Raw genomic sequence first — 22,678 nt, forward strand, 5'->3', positions numbered from 1 at the left:
ACACTGTCTTTCCATCGTTTTCTTGGTCGCGTTCTTCTTTCGCTGCTTCCTATTTCGTTCTCATAAATCTTAAGCGGTATTCTCATACCCGGCATTCTTATCATATGTCCAACCCATCTTAATCGTCGCTTTATCATAAATTTGTTGACTGTATCATCTTCAGCAAGCCGTTCTAGCTCATGGTTGTATCTTATGCGATACATCACGTTTTCTTTCACGGGGCCAAAAATTTGTCTGAGTATTTTTTTTTCAAACACTGTTATCTTACTTCCTTCAGTTTCAGTTAATCTTCATGTCTCGCAACCATATGTTACTATTGGGCGAATCAATGTTTTTTTTACATTTTTAGTTTTGTTTTCTGCGGAATATTATTACTTGTATTTAGTCAGTCTAATCCATAATAAGCTTTATTCCCAGCTTGTACTCTATCTTTTACTCTATGCTCTATCTTTTGTAGTCATTGTTAGCTTGTTCTCGCTAAACACAACACTTAAGTATTTATATTTATTCAATTATATGGTTGTCAATGTTCAGGACATTTGGAGTAATGATATAAATAGACTAAAAAATTAATTGAGTCTCTTTTTAATTGTCTAGAGCAGATGCTTTGATTCAAAAGTAATTCAATGGAGCAGTGCAGTCGGTTTCTGTTTTTTGTAGCTAAGACACAGAAAAAACCATGTTAAAATCTTAATTAACATGAACACCATCCCAGACATAATTGTCTGTGCTATTGTCCTCCTATTTATTATTGTTATTAAATAATAGGCTATGAATACGCCGCGATCTAAAAGATCTATTGTGCACCTAAATGACCAACTAAAACAATTCTAGACTATTTATAAATAGTCTATTTATTGGAACCAAGATCCCGCTACCAAGGTAGTCAAGTCTACTTGTTGCCGCCGTTAAATAGTTACATAGAACATGCTTTGATGTTTTCTTCTCCTCATAACAGAATCGGCAGGAATCACTTTCTAGCACACCTATATTTTCCATGTATTAATTGAGTGTATTAATTACAAATGAGTGGTTTCTGCTAAGGTTCAGAATAGCGTCAACTCTGATGTGTTTAGTATCAATAAATCTTCTTAACTGTCGCATACCTGTTTGGGCTTTCCAGTGTTTAAATAGACTTCGTTTCTCCCGTTCACATATTAAGTTTTTTTGTAAAGCTGTTTATCACCCCGCAGAAGGGCTCTACGATAAACAGAGTTTCTCGATGCTAGAGTATTGGAAAGTTGAAAGCATTCCCAGACCAACTTTAATTAAAATGTAGAGTTTGTTAAAGATTTTAGAGCTGCATGACTATCCATGTTGTCCTAACGCATATTCTTACAATTTTTTTACCGTTGTCAAACCCCCTATATTCGTTTTTTTCTATTTCTGCTTTTTTTCTGTTTCCAGTATGATTATTTAAAATTCGAGCTAAATAAATAATATTGAATACTGTGTTTCTAGCAATATTATTGTCCTTCGCTCATCTAATCTCTCACTGTCCATCATTAGCTTAAAGGCATGTCTCCATTATACTTTCTTAATTATCAGACTGCCTAAAATTCAAAGCATTGTTCACTTCATCAAAATGACATAGTGTTTTGATAGTCTCCAATAAGGGTGTTTCTGCCCGAAATATCTATATTCAGATAATGCCCTAAACATTATTGTGTTTTTCGGTCCAGAATGGAAGTATACCTATTCCGAATGACTATAATCAGTAAATGTCTTAATATTAGTCCACTTAGTTCCTAAGTGAGTGTTCGTGTTTTATAAGATGACCTGTTCCTGGTACCTAACTATTAATTATTCTTGAAGCAAACAAAATAGTAACAATTTTTTTATTTGTTGAAAACTAACAAAAAAATATTTTTTAATGTTAATTTTTTCTTGCCGAGAGTGTAAAAAAGAGTTTTTACGACGAAAAGAAAGTATTTAAAAGTTAGACGGATTTGAATAGCAAAGAAAAGACAATGACAAAAATTTGTTTCATTCATTGCAATTTAGCTGACCATACAACGCTGTTTCGAGTATTGTCAAGTACTCATCATTAGTGGTCTTAGGAAATATTCGAATTTATTAATTAGTTTAATTAATTAGTGCTAGGTTTAGAACTCATGTCCATCAAATTAGAAGCTGTACTTGTCTTTTCTTTGCTATGTGAATCCTTCTAAAAACAATTTTTTTTGTAAATTTATTTTCTATTATCTATGTTAAAACAAAAAGGTAACGTAGTCCAAACCGCCATTGAAGATATTGAAAAATAATAAAAATCAAAATTTTCAGCTCATTACACATTATGGAGAAAAAAAAAAAATTATTACAAAATAAATAAAACAAAAACTTGTTTCGGAATTTGTACGTACAAATTCAAGATTCTTCCGTTAAATAATTTTAAAGATAATTTAATTACTTTGTGAATGCTGGAAGGTTTGAGAGAACTCAATATCTGTAGATTTTCATACTCAATAGCCAAAATAAAAATACTAAAATTGTTTAGTCATAAAACAAACAAAAAAATCATTGCACGAAGTGGAAGCATCGTAAACACGCCATGAGAAGCACCTGAAAACCAAACATTGATCCAACGATCGGCCAACAGGTACTCTCTACTATGTGGGCTCATAACTCGTCTGTGCGTTGTAGGCAAGTGATTTGTACTTATGTGTAAAAGCGTGAACCTTATAATTTGTTTTACGGAGGCCACCTCCAACATTGTAGCAAGCATTGTCATTTATCTCAACTTTTATAATGTTTTTACTCTCCGCTGTTTCAGTGATTATAGCTTCTTCTTTCTAATAAAAATAAACAACAAATTTCAGAATTTATAGTCTATGTAATTATGAATTAAACTGTGAAGATACGCCAAATAATACAGCGAAAATTAACTAATAAAGTAATTTATGACGTAACTTTTTTTTGGATACAATATGACGATTCAGACACCTTCAAAAAATTTATCTTATTTACAAGATAAAATTTTATGACTATAATATGTACATCTGCTAACTTCAATACTATTTTTAGCAATGAAAATTAAAACTATTTTAAAGAGAGAAAGTAATTATTATATTACTGGCTAAACTATTAAAAATAGACAAACAGTCTATTATTATTTATATTGCCCTCAATAGTCTATTAATAGACATGATTTCGTAAAAATAGGTTTAAATTGATTTCCAGAAGTAGAATGCGCATCTTCTATAGATGTGCATCATATATAGTACATGATCATCGTATAATATAAGATATCTTAACTGTCCTTTGTCTTGGCAAATAGTTAGGAAAGTAATTATTATATTGTAGGCTAAACTATTAAAAATAGACAAACAGTCTATTATTATTTTTATTGCCCTCAATAAACAGTCATTTCATCGATATGATTTACTAAAAATTGGTTTAAATTAATTTCAAGAATTAGAATGCAGATCTTCTTTAGATGTACATCATTTATAGTAAATGATCATCGTATAAGACATCTTAACTGTACTTTATATTGGCAAGTAGTTAGGAAAGTAATTATTATGTTGTAGGCTAAACTTTTAAAAATAGACAAGCAGTCTATTATTATTTATATTGCCCTCAATAGTCTATTAATAGACATGATTTCATAAAAATTAGTTTAAATTGATTTCCAGAAATAGAATGCACATTTTCTATAGATGTGCATCATATAGATGACAACTTAACTGTGTTAAGTTATTCCAAGTTATTCCAAAATATATTTTTTGAATATAATTGAAAACAGTAGTTTCAGACGTGTAAGATAGTTCACCAAGAGATTTTTTGCATTCCTATAAAAAAAACATGGCAATACTAAAAAATAAGCATTTTCCGAATTATCAGTGCAAGCAGTCTTAACGCTATAAGCCACTTGTCCAGAACGGATAAAGGGTATGCCAGTATACTGTATCAGATTTACCATCTTCTAGTTGTGTCGATTATACGTGTTTATACCCAAGTCTGGTTCAGATTCCTGATACTAAATGGATAAATGAACTCAAGGGCTACTCTATCCCGAATAACAGAGTCAGTGGAATCTTTTCTAAGAAATTCGATCTTAACTAAATAACCAAGTAGGAGTACTGACCATTCACTATACAGTAAAGTAGGTCTTGAGCCATATATGTTTATATGAATATCGCAGTTTTCTCGAGCAGCAGTAAAATATGCTGCATTTACTATGCAGTAAAGCTCAGGACCTCCTGAGCCATACATGTTTATATGAATATTGCAATCTTCTCGGGCAGTCAACCTGCAATTAAATACCTGTTAGGTGTTACAGCTGCTTCTCTTGTAGTTCGAAATAAATCAGACAACTGTAAAGCTTTCTGAAATTCACTTTTCTGTTATTGGTATTTCTTGTCGTTCGCCACCTAATAGGTGTCATTGGACACCTAATTATTGACTAAACTGGTAATAATATATTAATACCTAATGTTTCTAAGAAAAATCGTATCAGGTTATCAAATGGTTCTTGTCAAAGCAGAAAACTTACTTAATTCTGCCTCAAATAAACTGGAACAAACTCCTTCTTACAATATCGGTACTGATTAGTTACCGAGCATAAGAAAGATATGTAATAAATCTTGGTCTACCTTCTAATGAGTTTTGTCAGGGTTGTGGCTTTGCGGATGAGAAAGAAATTGTACTGTACCTCATGTGTTAGTGCCTATCATTAAATAGGAGAAGGTTCAAAATGTTTGAAGCTCTTCTCTAACTAAACTTTTAAAATTATTATCTTCATCATATTTTAAAATAAGGTAAGTCCCTCAGTTTGTGCCAACTTTATAGACTTGTCAGATTGGTTCCCTTCTCCTTGAATGGAGATGTCGTCTGTTCTTAAAGCATGTGATGAAATATACTTCGAATAAAAGTTAAGCTATTCTTTATTCACAACATCTTAAACGTTGGGACACATAATATATTCTACGTTAAATAGATGATTAAGTTGGTTTTGATTTATTTTATCTTGACTTCTCAAAAATTAGGATTCAGAACAAATTTAACGGTGATCAGAAAATTCAGCTGCTGTTTATTCAAGACTTTTGAAACGTTGCTGCTCTTGATTCACGAGTTCTCAAACATTGGAATTCAAGAAAAATTTAGCATTGATTAACCTGCTCTTAATTCATGATATCTTCAACATTGGTATTCAAGGCAAATTTTACCTCTATTGAAATATACTTCTGGTCTGGATTCAGAACTTTTTCGAAGACGAATTTTACGTTCATTAAATGTTGATATAAAAAAAATGAAATTTACTTTAGACTAATTAAGTAATTAGACTGTTCTTAATTCACGAATTGTCAAACGTTGGGATTCGGAACGAATATGCTAAGGTTACATCCACTGAAATTTGTTTAAATTTTTGATGTTTGGTTTATTATATTAAAATATTATATATTGAAACTATTAGAACTTTATCGTCATTCTTTTGTAATATTTGAATACATTAGTTTTAATCTTTCACTTTTTTATCAGTTGTGTAGAATGTTCAGAACAATAAAGCCCCAGAATATAATTAGAACTTGTATGGTTCGCAAGTGTCACTCAACAACATCAGCGAATACAAAAGCAGATAACGTTTCAAATGAAGATGATATATCGCAGGACAATAATCCCGAACTATGGGATGACTTCACCAAAGAATTTATGAAAAATCGAATTGAGTTAACACCACTTCAAAAATTTATACTATGTACTGGATCTTCGCTTGCCGCCATTTTAGATCCTAGAAGGTAACTATTAAATGAAATAAATGACTATTGAAATATATAGTCTATGTGAAGGGTGTCTAAAATGTTTTTAAAAAATTATATTTTCCTTACATCATTATGTATAATATCTCAGGCACGATATGATTGCTTGTCTTGGAGAAACAACTGGAGGATTTGCATTAGAAAACATTTTACAAGAAATGAAGTCCAATGAGGAGGGTCAAAGAATACTCACATTAAGACCACGCATCAATACAAAAACCGTTGATCTTGATAAATTACGTTCCCTACCAGAAAATAAATTTGGATATGCCTATGTAAAATTTTTGGATCATAACGTAAAGAAGCATTCTATATGAATAATACAGTACGAAAATATTAAACAATAAATTTTTATAGAATGTAACGCCAGATTCACGAATGGAAGTTCGTTTTATTAATAATCCAGAGTTAGCCTATGTAATGACACGATATCGAGAATGCCACGATTTGGTACACGCGATATTAGATATGCCCACAAATATGTTAGGCGAAGTGACAGTAAAATGGATAGAAGCTTTAAATAACAATCTACCAATGTGCTATGCTGGGGCAGTTTTCGGAGCAATGCGTTTAAGGCCCAAGTAAGTACAAAATATATTAATAAATATAAAATATTTATTATGATTAAAAAAAAATTGTTAAAGGCAACGAAAAGAATACGTCAATCGTTATTTACCATGGGCTGTAGAAAATGGCAAAAAAATGAAACCATTAATGCCAATATTTTGGGAGGAACGTTGGGAGCAAAATACAGACGATTTACGTAAAGAATTAAATATAACACCATTAAAATAATATATATACATATATTTTTGCAAATTTTGTATGTTATATTTATACTTTATATTAAAAAAATATATTTTTACAAATGTATTCTTATGTTAATATTTGATCAAGTGTATCTGTTAGTAAATTATATAATTTTATTTGAAATATATTTTTTCTTTAATTATTATTATTGATATGGATTGAAATAAATGGGGACATGGTCTTGAATAAATTCTCTATTTATTGAATAAATAGTCAATAAATAGGGTGTTCATATTATTTTTTTTAAATAATTTTATTTTTATTTAAATTTTCTACTAATATAAATTTTGTGTTCACTGAAAATTAATTATAATGTTTTAAATTACGAGAAACAATTTATCTTCGAAATCTTGTGATGCGCCTACATAAGCGAAAAATATGTAAATAACGAATTTGTAACTGGGTGTTTACATTGACTTAATTATAACAAGATTTTTATGTTCAAATATAAAAACGTAATACATTAAATTTTTTTGCAAACAAAAATTTCTGTGTATTAGTAAACAAGTAAGAGTGTGAGAAAAATTTCTGCTAAAGTCTAGTCAATGTAAACGCTGGGTAATTTTTATATAATGAAATGGAGTACAAAACGTTATTGTTACTGTTACTATTGAATAGTACGAATATTGTATAAACAAAATTAAATAAGTTTTCAATATATGCGCATTCCCCATTGTCTATTATCTTGAAAATCCTCTAAAACTATCGAGGATTTGTCAACTATCGTTTGTTCCGGCTAAAAACAAATTAAATTTATTGTATATTGAATACAATAAAATATATTTGAAACAATATTTCATCTAAGAGAGGAGTCCATGCAATGGAATATATTATATATATAAAGCGAATGTGTTAATTAATTTGCTTTATAAAAGTTATTAACAAGAGTTGGAAAAATGGACTGCAAAAACATATCTGAATATGTAAATTATAATTTTATGTTAATTTAGTTTTTCTTAATAGTTATTCTGTGTAAATATTTTAACTCTTTAGGTCTTTAAGTCTTTTATAGTTATTCTTGTAAATACGCTTAATGGAGCTTGATTCATCCCGGAACATTTTCACCAATCTTACAAATTTATAGAACTTTTAACTGAATATATTAAATCGCTTTATAAACTTTAGTCTCAAAAAATAATTAAATACAAGGATTATTTTCAAGACCACTGATGATGGGTATTTGGCAATACTCGAAACAGCTGTATAGTCAGCCAAAAATTCAATTACTTAAAATAATATAAAAAATAAAATTTTTGTTGTTATAGTTCACTACTGTTCGAAAAACCTCTTTATAAAATTTATAAATTTGATTTGGAAAAATGAATTGTTAAAACATATTTCATAGCATATTATAGTTTTATGCTAATTTATTTTCTCTTATTCGTTTATGTTATACATACATGTAAATGAAAGTTCTGAACATCGCTGTATATTTTGTTTTGCTTTGCTTGTTTATCAACAATATTTACAATATATCATCAGAGAATCGTAAAGTAGTGAATTTCAAATTTTATTGAAACTTCATTTTACACAAATTATAATTTAATTTCAATTTTGATTGTCGGATTCTCGTAAGAAAGCGAATTGTAAGTTCATTTAATTATGTTACAAAAGATCCGAACGAAAAAAATTACAATTGCAGTTTTCCTTTTGATGTAGAATCACCACTTAAAAAGCTTATAAAATAAGAAATATAATTTTCTAATCTTAATTTCCATTATTCGTACAATTTACAAACTATTCAAATGATTTACTTATCAATTTATTGATTAATATTATGTTAACAGTGATAGATAAAATAATTTTATTTCAATTTCAGATGCTTTCAACTATTATGTTTACAATAATATGACTTCAGCAATTGCTAGAGTAATTATTTTTTTAAAAAATGAAACAAATCTTATATATTATCATACTAGTAATATTAAATTATTACCCTTTTTTTCTAATTTCAGCCATGTTATTATTTTTGTTATTGCTGTTACAAACAAGTTGGCAACGCGAAGTATTTGATGATGTGTTGACATTTACAACAAGAACATATACAGACAGACGAGCGGACGGTGTTTACATTTGCTATAATTTGTTTTGTTTTTATTTAGTTTTTATTTGTTTTAATTAATTTTATAAAATATTTTGCAATTATTTTATGTAAATATAAAACTGATAAAATGTCAGAAAAGTTTAATGGTTTTAGCCAGGATGAAATAAATAAAGTATCTGGCAAAAAATTAAATAAGAATGACGGATGTGAGTAGTAGATAATTTTGATTAAAAATTAATTTATGCTCATTATTATTATTATTTATTAGTAAAGCAAGCATTTCGTGGACCGCACACCGGCATACGTCGAATGCCAGATAAGGTTACTAAGCCCACTATTACAACTAAAAAACAACAACAAGCTTACAAGAAAACTACTTTAACAAAAAATGATGCAGAAATCGAACAAAATGAGGATGTTGTCAACATAAACAATGTGGAAGATGACACAGATAATATTTCTGCAATGCCCAAAATCTCTAAGGATAACATGTTCTATCCTATAATAAAGTCCGTAGCTGCTCTACATAAAAGAGAAGCACTAAATGGTGTTAAAAGTGAGTCTGCATCACATCCGAATGATTTGCCTGATGAAAATGTGATAACGTCAACATCCAACGCAGTTGAAAATTGTTCTGAAACAACACCTCCTCTTGTTGTGGAGTCAGCATTCAAAGGAGTGTCATTAAAAGATTTTGAATCTCATAGAAAATTAATTCAAGAACAAAATAATCAGAAAAAGGAATTACTAAGAAAAGCTATAGAACAACAGTCAGTATATTTAAATGTTTTAAAATTGATTACATTGTTAATTTATTAATATTTATATGTATATTAGTTCACAAAAAACTGCTGCAGAAACTAAAAAAATAGAAGAAATCAAAAGTGAGCTCTCAAAACTCGATAATGATTTAGCTGTGGATGTTGCAATACTACGTAAACAAATTGACAATGCATGTATACATTTTGCTAATGTTGAGTGAGTCGCCGTTATATATAAAAATATTTTATTTAATTGGTTTTTTTTTTTGTTAAATACTACAGAAAGCAGTATATAAAAATTGAGGCTCAATTTTTAAAATCTAAAATTGATTTACATAATGCTGCAGAAAAAAAGGAATTGCTTACGGAACATCTGTGTACGGTGATAGCACATAATGAAGATCGCAAAGCACAAAAACTGTCAGAACTAATGGAAAAAGTTGGTATTACTCCAACTGGTGAATATGAGCCAACTTCAACCACTAATGATATTGATAAGTAATTAGTAATTACGAATTTATTCTGTTTTTAAATAAATTGATGGTTTAAATTTTATTGTACTATGACATCAATTTCTAAACAGAACCTTTCTAATATTCTTTTTAATCACTTGAATTGTACTTCAAGTACATATAGACTACTTAGTGTATTTTCTTGCTATCGAATAATTAATGTGACTAAATAATATCCATATTATTTTAAATATTTTTATCTCGAAATAATAGTTTATTGTAGCATACCATCGGATTCTCGTATGAAATCAGATTGTAATTTTACTTGATTTTGTAACAAAATGAATCAAAAGATCTGAATGAAAAACTACTTGACAATATTAAAAGCTTTACCATAATTTTTCCAATAAGTTTTAAAGTATATCAAAAATTAATAAATATTATGTATATTAAATACAGTGCTCAAACGAAAGTGTGAACTAATCAAGTCCCAAATATTTGTTTACATTTAAGAACTTCCATGTCTTAGAGTAGTTAATGTAGAGAAAATTGTGTTCACGTAATCCATGTATGCCAATGTTCACGTTTTTGAGCGAACACTGTATGTTTACTGTAAATACATGTGACCTGCAATATATTTTTAAATAAATATTTCAAAATTAGTTTTACTAATAAAATTGTTTTTTTAAAATTGTAAAATATAATTTTTGTAATAATAAATAATCAGCTTTTAGTAATGAAAACTGTAGTATTGTTATGATAATTACTACTTAAAAAATTGAAAAATACTGCTTGAATAAATTACACTAATTATCGAAATGTAAAATAAAATTTTATTAGTCATAAAAATCATATATGTAATTTTTTTTCAATGCGAGATTATTATTTATCTCTTTTTATGAATAATACTACCCATTTTGAAAATTTAATAGGCATTTATACGTGTTTGTATTGTGCTTGGTTGAGATTTAATAATAAAAAGTCCAATATTATTATGATATCTATTACTAGATGTTGAAACACATTAAAAATAATTTTTATAAATCTGCCATTAATGTATTAATATAACTAAATGTTATTGTTAATATATAGGATAAAATTATACATACATGCATAAGTATTTATTTCTAGTTTATAATAAAACAAAATAAAGATTTATTACGAGATATGTATTAAAATTGATAAATTTTATTTAAATCAATAAAAATATTTTGAATAAATTGTTATTACGACCAATATTTAATACGTTTTTTAATTATTACCGGACTTCGGTTGTTAATTTAACATATAAAAATCAAAAATATTTTTTTAAATAAAAATGTGTTAGGTATTTAATTATATTTTAATTTTTATAAAAAGTTATTTATATTACAAACATCGGTTTATTTATTTATTTCGGTTTACTTTATACTTTATTTCGTAAGAGTACTTTTTATTTCTAAGAAAACATTTTCAGTTTTTATGTGGTAAATTAATAATGTAATAACACCAGTAAAAATTAAAAAAACAAAAATATTTTGTATAAAAAAATCAAAATTTTTGAGACTGGCAATACTAATTGCGGTGTTTAGAAGTTTTTTGACGTTTCAAATTTGACTAGTGCCTTGCAATAAAAACGTTGTAGCTAAAATTTCAAAATTTGATTTATCACCAAAATATTATGGCTGGTAGAGGACGTGGTGGCAAAACTGGTACATTAACCCAGGACCAAATAAATAAAATGGGTATTGGTACAGAAATGCCTATTCAAACTGCTCCACCACCAACATATCCACAACTACTATCGAAGCCAGTGACAATGGAAGTAAATATATGCGTAATAAATATTTATCCCATTACTGAGAAATATATATTTATTTAGATAACATCTGCGCAAAGTTATCAAATATTGTGGAAGGAAGACTTTCTAAATCACATGCGTGATTCACCTTACTTTTTATTACCAAAAGTAAACACAAAACTGAACATGCAACGACAGGTGGATCAGCTGGTGGTATGTAGGCAATCTGTAATTAATTAAAATTAATACAACATTTCTGGCACATATAGGCAGCACTTGAGGACTCCAAAATGAAAACAAAACCAGATTTTAATTGGCAATTATTGCCACCTGAATTACATCTAACGGGAAAAAGGCGTATAGCTACTGCTGACAAAAATGTACCAACTAAAAAACTAAAAACAGAAAATATTGAAGATCGTCTAAAATTACTCGAAGAAAAAGAGCGTACTGAAGGTGATAAAGATTTGTTAGACAAAGCTAACTCTGAATCAGAAGTGGAAGATGAAGAGGTAATCATGTTTCGATTTTTTATATATGTTTATAAATTTTTTTTACGTTTTTAGGAGGTTGCTGCAGATGAAGAAATGGATGATGAAAACGACTATGGAAATAGTTATTTTGATAATGGAGAAGCATACAATGAAGAGGACGATAATTTAGATGATGGACCTGTCTATTAAGTACGTAGTAGTTTATAAAGTAATATATAAGTAAAGACCCTAAAACTAGAAAAATTTTAAAAATGCATATTTATTACTTCTATAACTGCAATTTTTAATATATATATATTTAAATATATATATAAATATAATATATATAAATATAATTCAGTACACTACTTTGTGATTGGGCTAAGTACAAAGTAGAACACTTAGGTTATTAGGTTTCTATAATTATATGCGAAAACCTACTGTCGGATATCTAAATTTTAAAAATGAAAAGGATCATAGCACAATGAATGACATGTTAGTGATAGCATAATAATTCTATACTGTTTGTTACCTTGTCTACAATTATTGTTCTAAATAAAAGTATACCTTTACCAAGGGACAAATCCTGATTTTGCACGTACGCTATTTTTCACAGCTACCTGGATGGATTCGTTTGTGTAATTTCAACTTCGTTTTCATTGATGTTAGCTAATCATAGACTGGATTTGTATTTAATAAGATTTCAATATCTCTGCAGGCTTAATTAAATGTGATATTCGTAAAATTTTTGGAATCGCCACATAATGTCTTGACTTACTATGTTTTGCTCTTAAAATGCTTGATGTTAAGTGTTCAATTGTGTAGAATACAAGGTTAAGGTTTAATCTTTGCGAAATTTGTTGAAATCTCTCTGTACAATTTTTTTTAAATTTCCATTACTCACATAATTAAGGTAACTTAAACTTGATGAAAAATTTTAGAATTTTTGTGAAATACTCTACTGTAATACTGGAACTAATTTTAATAACACTAAATTATTGTGAACTAATTTGATAGAAAATAAATAAGGCCAGGTTAGCCAATAACCCAAGTATAATCTAACATAAACTGAAATTGTTAACGGGTTTCATGATAGGTCATGATAGATCTGAAATATTACTTTCATAAACTACGGTTATCTGCTAATTCGGAATGCAGATTATGCTCGAAAATGAGGAAACTACTATGCATATTATTCGTGACTGTTCAGGTTTAATAACGCACACAAGAAACTTGTTTCATATGGAATTTCTGTCACCAAAACATATTAAGAACTCTTCCCTAGATTTAGTTCTGGACTTTGTTCACAAAGCTTTAATGGGCTTTGTGAAATCAATAGTGAATTTGGTACAATAGAACTCTTCTGGTCGTAGTACCGGCTGTTGCACGTCAAAGCTTTAATAATAATAACATAAACTGAACGTTAGAAACAATATATAAAATAATCGATTTTTGAAAGTTACCATATTTTTAGATATTCAGGCTCATATTCAACCACAATTGTTTATAGTTGATTAATTAAACATAAATTTCTAAATTAAAGTATTAATTAATTTAAATCTCTGACTCCTTTCAATTTAATTGATTTGTTGATACTTAGTTTTTTAAATTTCTTCTTATTGTCTTGATGCAACATAAAAAATTTCATATTTGGAAATCAATTTATTTGTTTATTTTCTTAACGAAAATTTTTTTCTGCATCTTACACTTAATTACATACAATTTATTTATATTAATTCACTTAATGTGTTGATAATATGCAAAATCCAAATCTATTTAATCCAATGATTTTGGTGGTGCGTAGTTAAGTTCAATAAGACCTGAAGTCTTAGCCTTTGTATATATAAGAAAATACATGAAAATAAGAAAATTTTATTATATTAGTAAATCAATGTTAAATACAAATAAATGCTATAATGTACTTACGATACTTATGGTACCAACTAAAGTCAAAACACCTAGTATCAACACTGCATTATACTTGGAGTTTTGACGAGAGTACTGCTCCTGCCAGTCTCCGGAAGGAATTGGCAAATCATTCATAGTCGAAGGTTTAAGTCCACCATCGTGATATGCAGCACGCGTAATGGCGGCAGCTAAAATACAATTATATTAATAAATTGATTATAGCAATAATAAAAATAATTTAGACATAGACAACATTTTGCAGAAGTGAGTTATGTAATTGAGGTTAAAATATTTAAAGATTGTACACAGATTTTCAAAAGAAACTTACCATTTCTGAACAAAAGTCCTTGTTTCACGAGTTGTTTAACCAACATTTTTTCAACCTTCAATGAAAACTAAATATATATTAAAAATTTTATTTGGGTAATCTCAATCCTCTACGGCTGCTCACCTGCTGAATATGACAGAATCAAACGAAATGCTTCATCTTTCTGTGCAGAGAATATTCACAATAAAATTGTCAAATTCTATTACAAAACTGTAAGTAAGAAGCAGTAACGTTAATTTTACCAATATTCACAATAACATTTGAATTTATGTATGCATATGTAATGCGTCCAATCCGAAAGATTTATTATAATAAATACTATACATTTAAAAAAAAGGTAAATAACTTAAGGTAGCTCCACACCAAAGCGAACGTTTGCGAACGAACAAACTTTTGCAGTTACGATTACCTGCGAATATTAATCTCAAATATATATTAATAAAGTAATCATGTAGAAAATCACAGATATGAACCATTTATTCACAGATCACAACTAATTTGTAATTTTTTGTTTAATACTGCATTCACGGTAGCACTCAAAATTGATTCAATTTTCATTATCTCTATTTCGAGCGTAATAGAGCACAATTCGCTCCATTCATATATAAAGTAAACGTCAATAACAATAAATTATATGCAATTATTGTTGCAAATTTGAAGATTGAATATACTTAATAAAAGTATTAAACAGACTTTATTATCATTTGACATTTGTTTATTAATAAAATAATATAATATAAGAAAATAATATACATTTAAAAAAACTTTATTGGCATGACCTGATTTATGTATGTGAAGTAGCTTTTATAAGTCAGGAAGTTCTACGAAAGCTTTCCTTTGTTAACATTTCAGTTGTATATAAAGTTTTGTATTGTTAGCAGAAAATATTCAGAAAAAATTCAATATGGAAAAGCAAAAAATGCAAATAATTTAATATATAATGCTTGTAAAATTGTTTACAACATGAATAAAGCAATAGATGCACACAGAAAACAACATGCAATGCATTTGACAAAAATTAATAATTATTAATAAACAATAATTAGCATTACTTTTATCTAAATTTAATTATCAATTTTTAAATATTTATTGCATATTTATTTTATGAAAATAACAAACTTTATTAAATACTAGTACGTACTTCTTTTTGCCATTGAGTTTCTCAATTCTCGTGAAATAAATAAATTTCATTTAATAGTATATCACATGAAAAAATGAATATAGAATCGATATATTATATCAAATATATATATTTTAAATATTCAATTAATAAAAACAAATGCTTTATTTTATACTTACTTTTTCGATATGTTTGTTTACAGCTTAACTTTTGCATGTTTATATATTACATATATAATGTATGACAAATATTTTAAACTTTGATGATTTCCCTTGTGGGAAATTTGTTTTTAAGGGTTATACTCCACATTTTTTACCTTAAATGAGTTGATTTATTTATAATAAGCTTATTTATATAAAAGCTTTTTATATGGTAAATTAGCAGCCTTAATGAGCAAAACTGCGTAAATGAGACCAAAAGAAACATTGTATTACACAAATAATTAATTATTAACTATAATTAATTGTTAATTATTTAATAATTAATTAAATAATTATGCTCACATTAAATCTTGTGTGTTTTTGGCCCAACAACACACACTTAAAATGTATTGTTTTATTCTCTTCAACATATATTATTTAATTTGGTTTAAAAAAATTTATTATGATAGAAATTTACTATCATTGTATTGATCTCAAACATGAGCCAGATCTTGACAATCTAAAGATTTTACATGAAGAAAGAAATTAAAATAAAAGGTACTTTCTAGAAATGCTTTCAATATTTAAAACTCCAAATAGTAAAAGATTAAATTATATAACGGATGCAGACAACTGTGCTCAGACTTATAGAAATATTATAAACAAATGACACAGGATATTGTTTATGTATTTTATAATTTGTATTTTCTTTTTGTTTTTGTTGTTGTTATTATTATTATTGTATTTATTGTTTTTCCCGCTATAACTTTTACATTGCATATTTCGTTAGTTTCCCTGAAAATGACTATCGAAGATAGTCGAAATATTGGAAAATAACTTAATAAAATAATTTGTTTTAAATATAAATAAAAAAATAAATATAAATATAAAAAAATATAAAAAGTAAATATAAATATAAATATAAAAAATATAATTTTTTTATTTTCATTTAAATAAGCGTTTATAAATTATTTGATATTTTTGGCCAATATAATATATTGGTCTAACCAGTGTGACTCGTTAAGTAACATTAGCATGACTTTCTCAGCATTACCTTCTTAGATTAGATTCTATACATAAGAAAGAACAAATCATGCAACAAGTAATGCTTTCACAAACAGAATAGTATTGAAATTTAACAATTAAAAAAAAAAAATATAATTAATTAATTCAATTATTCTACAGCTGGTTTATAATTTCGTTCTAATATAAACACAACAAGTGAATTTGTTAATAAAACTTTCACAGCAAAGTAAAAAAACTCCAGAAAAATGTGCAAACATAAAAGTCAAGTACGGCTTTGGGTCAGTTTGTTTCTGAGCGCTCAGCTTCAAATTTGGCAGGGCACGAGTTTAATCCCAGGTACTTGCAGTCCCAAAAAATTATTTACAAATAATTAAATACGAGAATTATTTCCAAGACCACTGATGATGGGTATTTGGCAATACTCTAAACAGCTGTATGGTCAGCCAAAAATTCAATTAATTAAAATAATATAAATTGAATTTTTGTTGTTGTAGTTTTCTGCTGTTTCAAAAAAAACTCTTTCTGTAAATTTCTATCTAAATTATTTGTCGTGTTGTTGAGTTCACAAAAATATTCCAAATGATATTTGTCGTCTGTTGGGTACAATCACACTATAAGGTACAGAATAAATTAAATTTTAGGCTTGGCAACCCATCCCCTTATTATTTTTTTATTCCAATTAATGTTTTTTTTTTTTTTTGAAAAGAAAAGAGAATATGTTTATCATAAATTCTCTGTTTTTATATTGAACTTTGAATACATATATTGCCAGTGTTTTAAGATTATGATAATAGTTCAAATTTAGCAAAATGTACGAAGGTTGTGCTGAAGTTCTTGTGGAAAAGCAGGACAAAATTTTGATTATAAAATTCAATAACCCAAGAAAGAAAAATAGTCTCAATCAAAATGCGTATTCAGCAATTGGACGAATCTTTCGGCAAGCGGCAAATGATGAAACTTTGACGACGATTGTTGTCACAGGTACTGGAGATTATTTTTCTTCAGGTAATGATCTGTCGCAAAGTCCAGATATAACCGATGTAGATGAGCATGTTACCAAAACTACAAAAAATCTTGCGGATATGTTGAGTGCTGTAATAGATTGTCCCAAGATTATAATAGCACTAGTTAATGGTCCAAGTATTGGCATAGGTGCTACGTTGACTGGGTTATGTGATATTGCTTGGTGTACAGAAAATGTAAGTTCATTTAATGCAGTCTAAATTAAATTTAATTATATACAATATTTCAAGGCTTATTTTCTAACACCATTTACGAAATTGGGTATTGTACCAGAAGCTGCTTCTTCTTATTTATTTCCACATCTATTGGGTCGATCTAAAGCATCAGAGATGTTGCTGTGCTCAGAGAAAATGTCGGCTAGTGAAGCATACCATTTTGGCTTTGTGTCAAAGATTTTTAAATCTGAAGAATTGGATAGTATTGCATGGCCTAAAATTAGACAATTTTCTGAACTTCCACCAGAATCAGTTAGAGTATCAAAACAACTTTTACGTATAAATGAAGTTGACTCCACATATAAAGCTATTCGAAATGAATGCAATGAATTAAAAAAAAGGTTTACGTCTGAAGAGTTCATGAATGCAATAATACAATTTGCCACAAGAAAAAGAAGTTCTAAATTATAAAGACAATGGACGTTCGTCACGGAAACAGTTCTAGATTGTCAAGGATTAAGGGATGTTATATTCAGTGTGGACTATTTAAAATTGATCAATAAAACATTGTTAAGCTTATTTTAATTTGTTAATATTAGTTCTCCCATACAGTGTAATAATTAGCACTAACGGTAGTGGGTTGTTCTAATTGAATTGGATTTAGTGGTTGTATTTTTAATTCTCGATTAAAAAATATATTTTTTAACTTCTGCATATTATACATTTACAAATATACATGTGTATATAAATATCTTGAGCATAAAATCTCAGTCAACAGATTGCAAAAGAAAAAAAACAAATAAAGGTGAAAAATAATGGAATACTATTATATTTATTATCTGTAGTTTTTGCTTAGAAGAATAAATACTCGTAGCTAATGAAGGTGTATAGTGATAAATGCAATTATTAACAAAGTAAAAAACTTCTGCTGTAGAACTTTTTTTAAAAAATATGTCACTACGTAATTTGTTTTGAACATACACCGGTTAAACATAATTGTCAGCTATATATACCTCACCACATAAAATTAATTACTTTTAATGTTTTTCGATTTACCTGGTGTTTTTCGAAAGAAAGTACTTTTCAAAGATTTAAAATATATTATTTCAATTGCATTAGAAAGCAAACCCAGGGTTGATATTATTGTATTAGTAGTTTTCCCTTGTCATTTTAGTCTAAAAATTTTGTTTCAAACGATGGACGCGAAAGAACAAAAGAATGTATCTAAAGAAAAACAAGTAAATAGTAGTCCTACTATTAAGTATTTTCCCATTCTTTTATGTGATGTTAAAAGGTTGAATTTATCAGAGAACGCACAATGCGTATATACCGCATTCGATGGAACAGTAAAATTTAAATTTTGTATTGTTTACGCTAGAATTTTACGATCCTATACACCAAATAAGTTATGCGACAACTACCTGATCGATGATGGCACGGCGGTGATTAGATTAGGTATTGTTCGACGCAAAGAGGCTGTGGAAGCAACGTCCAACATGAAGAATGAATTACAAGCGTTGAAAGAATCCACAACATCGGAGATTACTCCAAATATAGCTGAGTCACTTGAAAGAATACTTGACAAAACAATACAATTACTTGATACATCACAATATCAATTGGGCACAAAGCTTATTATATGTGGGACACCGCAAATGTACCGTGGAAATATCGAACTAAAAGCACATACGGTTCATGAGGATGTGGGTTTATCTCGAAATTTAGAAATCGCCTTTAAAGATCATCTAATTGAATGGTATAACAAGACAAAATTGAAACAAAAACCAACAACTTAAAATAAATAAATCATATTTATTGTTTCTTAAGAAATGTTTTAGTCATTTATTGTATATATTGTTCAGTTTTATGTTTTAAGTTGAAATAAAAGAATTTTTGCAATGTAATTTTCAAATAAAATTTTCTGCCAATTATTCAAAAAAAAAAAAATTAAAAATACAAACACTACATTGGAACTACTAAAACTGCGTAATCTATGTTGTTTTCGCTCTGATTGCAGCACGTTTGCCAGTGACAGCTTGAAAACCAGACTTTATGCTGGCCACCGAACAACGTGAGCCGCATGACTCGCATTGCAGGAAGAAAAGGCGGGTGTCCTTCTGTAATATTGTTTCAGGTGAACGGCATGTATGACAAGTCACATATTCTTTGATGTAACGACGCAGCACATTCTCAATCTGTTTAGGCTGGAAGCGACCTTTAATAATAAGCTGTTGATTACCGTCCATTGAGCCGCTAGTACCTAATTCAGCTAGTAAAAAGTCTAACAAATGTTTGGGCAGGCGATGAAGAGTTTTAGCAATATCCATGAAATTTGCAAATGAAGTCTTTTTTGTACCGACACGCAAAACTTGTGGAGGACGCATAACGAATTTTGGTTTACGGCCAGCCGCCATGTCGGGATTTTTATCTAGAATTATGTCAAAAACACGTTTAAGCAATTCGTCATATGTGTAATCGCGATCAGATCCAGCCCAAGTTGAACTATTATCTTCAACTATAAAAACAAAAAAATTTTATAAGTACATATGCTATATGATATGCTATCATAACATACCGTTTTCTTTGTCGTCTGATTTCTCCTCATCTAATTTGTCAGCAAATAGTTCGTCAAGGTCCTTCTTTTTACTTTTCTTCTTCTTTTTCGCCATTGAGAAGTCCATGTCCAAGTTGATGTCGTCATCCGGTTCTTCCATTATAATATTACCTTCATCGGCACCTTCTTTAGAAGGCAATGCACCTTCTAACTCGTCTAAGTTGAAAGGCTTCTTCTTCTTTTTCTTTTTTTTACCAAAACTTTCTAAATCTAGGTTGTCATCAAATTCATTGCCAGCATCAGCTGTTTGTTCATCTTTGGATTCTTCCTTCTTATTACCTTCATCGAGACCTAAAGCTGCATCCAAATCAAAGGTCTTCTTCTTTTTCTTTTTCATTTTAAGCAGTGTTGGATCAAAACCCTAAAAAAAAATTATAATTTTAATGCAAACAGTTCCGCCTGCTAATCTAACCTCAAAAAACTAATTTATAATGTTAAATTCCACATTTCGTGAAAATATTTATTTATTTTATGAAATACTTACGTCTTCTGCTTCCATCTTTCAGTTTTTTATATTAATGAATCAATTCAATTTAAACTTATTCCGAAAATGTGAGTTTAATTAAAATCGTGTATTGCATCAGAAATTTTAGCACAAAAGAAAAATCGTGGTGACAGGGCAATAGTTTCTTTTTTTTTGTTGTTTCTTTCTATGCTTTCTCCATACTGTTTTTCACAATTAATTTACAGAGTTGTATTTGTGTTCCTAAAAGTATTTTAAAATATCTGACAGATCATTTTCATATCAATATTAAGAAGTTATATAATTTATATAATTTAATGTAATAATTTAATTTAAATATATAATTTAATTTAAATAATTTATATATAGCATATGAATTTGTAATATTTTTTGTTTAGCACACTTCTTTGAAAACATGTTTACACAATTTTAATTTTATTTTCCAAATACGTAGTTCTACTTGTATACGAAAATGTCAAACATTTCACCAAAATTTTTCTAATTTTAAATATCATAGCAACTTGATATAATCATTGCAATAAATGGCAATGATTGCAAAGCGAAATGCAATATATCCAGATTTTCAGATTTATTGTCATTACCACAAAGGGCTGTATTAGCATTTAATCTATTAGAATTAATTACTGAACATACTTAAAGAGAGCATTAAACTGATCTTAATAATATCAAAGATTGTTTTTAACAATTACATTTTTTTTTGTATACGTTTTGTATCTTACAAAAATTTTTATTTTTATTTAAAGCAATAACTATACTGGTTTAATAAAATTAATAGAATCCATTTGTCTCCTTGATGAATTCATTACAAATATTAAAAGTATTTATTTGTTATTATTAAATAAATTATTTATTACATATTATTTATATACATTAAACATTTTTAAACATTTTACATTTCTTACTTTTTCAACAAATTGCTATATTTTTGAAAGAATTTTTTTAAATTTCAGAGTTTAAGCAAATATACAAAATTTGCCTGTTGGTTAATTACAAATAATCAAAAGAATCAGGTTAAACACCCATTTTAAGATTAATTGTGATACTTCTATTTATCCCAATAAATCTATGCAAGTCTGAACAGGTTATAAGTCGAACGAGCTGAATGCGCAAAATAACAATCAACGATTACTTCTAATAATCAGAAAAAAGCAACAAATAAACTTGAAATTTAAACAGCAAAATTTCGACAGTTTTGGCTCTTTTTGTTAAAAAAAGATGCGTAGGCGTTGTTTCTAATTCACAAGCTTAAAGTTTTAAGCCTTAGACTTGTAGTTTAAGAATTTTATACTAACTTAAAAAGCAAATAAATCAGTAACCTTGTCATTTTTAATGTAAAATGTTATTGCAATCGTCTTGTTTAAAAATCTGAAGATACTTGGTAATTAGTATTATAGGTTATACAATAGATCTGTTCCGCGAACTACTCGTAGTAACTTTGAGTAACACTGTGTATACACAAGTGCGTTTACCAGCGCTATTTTCGAGTAAATGAGAGCACATGAGAGAACGTAACATCCCTGTTGATGTTTAAAAATGTTGCACAGACTTTACTCGTACGTTTTATTTCAAGTGAAATTTGTATGATGTGTGAATCAGATGTTTTGGTGCGCGACACTGGTGTTCTTCCCAGACTTTACACATAGCTGTTCCATGAAAATCTGTGTAAAGAACGTAATTTGGTACTTTATTTGTGTTACGCTCTCAGTTTTTACTTTACTTGTGTTTTACTACGAGTAGCTCTTGGAACAGATCTAATATTTTAAAAATGCCTCACATTATTAACTCTTAGAAATTGATACTC

At 28.2% G+C, this 22,678-nt stretch overlaps 7 protein-coding genes across 9 annotated transcripts in view; 5 read left to right on the forward strand and 2 right to left on the reverse strand.

Annotated features, from left to right (window-relative positions):
* LOC119668050 (ubiquinone biosynthesis protein COQ4 homolog, mitochondrial) overlaps positions 1–6,554 on the forward strand; it is a gene marked incomplete in the record, with an annotated part of 441,748 nt that extends 435,194 nt beyond the window's left edge. The window contains 4 exon segments of the mRNA XM_038077428.1: positions 5,515–5,738; positions 5,851–6,055; positions 6,117–6,340; positions 6,404–6,554. Of these exon segments, the coding sequence (XP_037933356.1) occupies positions 5,515–5,738; positions 5,851–6,055; positions 6,117–6,340; positions 6,404–6,554 (804 nt within the window).
* Positions 6,555–8,669: 2,115 nt separating this feature from the next.
* Positions 8,670–9,929, forward strand: LOC119668048 (RAB6-interacting golgin-like). The gene is made up of 4 exons (XM_038077425.1): positions 8,670–8,819; positions 8,882–9,383; positions 9,451–9,591; positions 9,657–9,929. The coding sequence occupies exons 1-4, from the start codon at positions 8,741–8,743 to the stop codon at positions 9,874–9,876; spliced, it is 942 nt and encodes a 313-aa protein (XP_037933353.1). The 5' UTR covers positions 8,670–8,740; the 3' UTR covers positions 9,877–9,929.
* Positions 9,930–11,384: 1,455 nt separating this feature from the next.
* On the forward strand, positions 11,385–12,326 carry LOC119668057 (DNA-directed RNA polymerase III subunit RPC7-like). Its single transcript, XM_038077434.1, has 4 exons — positions 11,385–11,630; positions 11,688–11,819; positions 11,876–12,118; positions 12,173–12,326. Exons 1-4 carry the CDS (start codon positions 11,487–11,489, stop codon positions 12,287–12,289), a joined length of 636 nt encoding a protein of 211 aa, XP_037933362.1. The 5' UTR covers positions 11,385–11,486; the 3' UTR covers positions 12,290–12,326.
* A 1,423-nt stretch (positions 12,327–13,749) lies between these two features.
* Positions 13,750–14,490, reverse strand: LOC119668062. 3 transcript variants are annotated; one of them, XM_038077444.1, is made up of 4 exons: positions 14,439–14,490; positions 14,316–14,370; positions 14,006–14,175; positions 13,750–13,912 (listed from the first exon to the last, which is right to left on the reverse strand). In XM_038077444.1, the coding sequence occupies exons 2-4, from the start codon at positions 14,359–14,361 to the stop codon at positions 13,856–13,858; spliced, it is 273 nt and encodes a 90-aa protein (XP_037933372.1). In that variant the 5' UTR covers positions 14,362–14,370; positions 14,439–14,490; the 3' UTR covers positions 13,750–13,855. The 3 variants fall into 3 exon arrangements, with proteins under 3 accessions (XP_037933372.1, XP_037933371.1, XP_037933370.1); XM_038077443.1 differs by having other exon boundaries at positions 14,316–14,382; positions 14,439–14,488; XM_038077442.1 differs by lacking the exon at positions 14,439–14,490 and having other exon boundaries at positions 14,316–14,432.
* A 2,809-nt stretch (positions 14,491–17,299) lies between these two features.
* On the forward strand, positions 17,300–18,582 carry LOC119668052 (enoyl-CoA delta isomerase 2-like). Its single transcript, XM_038077430.1, has 2 exons — positions 17,300–17,800; positions 17,855–18,582. The coding sequence occupies exons 1-2, from the start codon at positions 17,411–17,413 to the stop codon at positions 18,248–18,250; spliced, it is 786 nt and encodes a 261-aa protein (XP_037933358.1). The 5' UTR covers positions 17,300–17,410; the 3' UTR covers positions 18,251–18,582.
* Positions 18,583–18,906: 324 nt separating this feature from the next.
* LOC119668058 lies at positions 18,907–19,600 on the forward strand. The gene has a single exon (XM_038077435.1). It carries the CDS (start codon positions 18,976–18,978, stop codon positions 19,573–19,575), a length of 600 nt encoding a protein of 199 aa, XP_037933363.1. The 5' UTR covers positions 18,907–18,975; the 3' UTR covers positions 19,576–19,600.
* A 66-nt stretch (positions 19,601–19,666) lies between these two features.
* On the reverse strand, positions 19,667–21,131 carry LOC119668049 (eukaryotic translation initiation factor 2 subunit 2). The gene is made up of 3 exons (XM_038077427.1): positions 20,878–21,131; positions 20,355–20,754; positions 19,667–20,294 (listed from the first exon to the last, which is right to left on the reverse strand). Exons 1-3 carry the CDS (start codon positions 20,890–20,892, stop codon positions 19,771–19,773), a joined length of 939 nt encoding a protein of 312 aa, XP_037933355.1. The 5' UTR covers positions 20,893–21,131; the 3' UTR covers positions 19,667–19,770.
* Between the last annotated feature and the right edge of the window lie 1,547 nt (positions 21,132–22,678).

Source organism: Teleopsis dalmanni, chromosome 1 (assembly GCF_002237135.1).
Source record: "Teleopsis dalmanni isolate 2A chromosome 1, ASM223713v2, whole genome shotgun sequence".
Classification (NCBI taxonomy): Eukaryota; Metazoa; Arthropoda; class Insecta; order Diptera; family Diopsidae; genus Teleopsis; species Teleopsis dalmanni.

Bases quoted from the DNA above. Each gene is read 5' to 3' on its own strand.
- LOC119668052 (XM_038077430.1), top strand. From the start codon at position 17,411: ATGTACGAAGGTTGTGCTGAAGTTCTTGTGGAAAAGCAGGACAAAATT. The intron at 17,801-17,854 runs GTAAGTTCATTT...CAATATTTCAAG, and splicing joins TTGCTTGGTGTACAGAAAAT to GCTTATTTTCTAACACCATT.
- LOC119668049 (XM_038077427.1), bottom strand. The intron at 20,295-20,354 runs GTATGTTATGAT...TTGTTTTTATAG, and splicing joins ATCAGACGACAAAGAAAACG to TTGAAGATAATAGTTCAACT.
- LOC119668062 (XM_038077444.1), bottom strand. From the start codon at position 14,361: ATGTTGGTTAAACAACTCGTGAAACAAGGACTTTTGTTCAGAAATG. The intron at 14,176-14,315 runs GTAAGTTTCTTT...ATTGTATTTTAG, and splicing joins AGGACTTTTGTTCAGAAATG to CTGCCGCCATTACGCGTGCT. The intron at 13,913-14,005 runs GTAAGTACATTA...ATATATACAAAG, and splicing joins TAGTTGGTACCATAAGTATC to GCTAAGACTTCAGGTCTTAT.
- LOC119668057 (XM_038077434.1), top strand. From the start codon at position 11,487: ATGGCTGGTAGAGGACGTGGTGGCAAAACTGGTACATTAACCCAGGAC. The intron at 11,820-11,875 runs GTATGTAGGCAA...TGGCACATATAG, and splicing joins GACAGGTGGATCAGCTGGTG to GCAGCACTTGAGGACTCCAA. The intron at 12,119-12,172 runs GTAATCATGTTT...TTACGTTTTTAG, and splicing joins CAGAAGTGGAAGATGAAGAG to GAGGTTGCTGCAGATGAAGA.
- LOC119668048 (XM_038077425.1), top strand. From the start codon at position 8,741: ATGTCAGAAAAGTTTAATGGTTTTAGCCAGGATGAAATAAATAAAGTA. The intron at 8,820-8,881 runs GTGAGTAGTAGA...ATTATTTATTAG, and splicing joins ATTAAATAAGAATGACGGAT to TAAAGCAAGCATTTCGTGGA. The intron at 9,384-9,450 runs GTCAGTATATTT...TATGTATATTAG, and splicing joins AGAAAAGCTATAGAACAACA to TTCACAAAAAACTGCTGCAG.
- LOC119668058 (XM_038077435.1), top strand. From the start codon at position 18,976: ATGGACGCGAAAGAACAAAAGAATGTATCTAAAGAAAAACAAGTAAAT.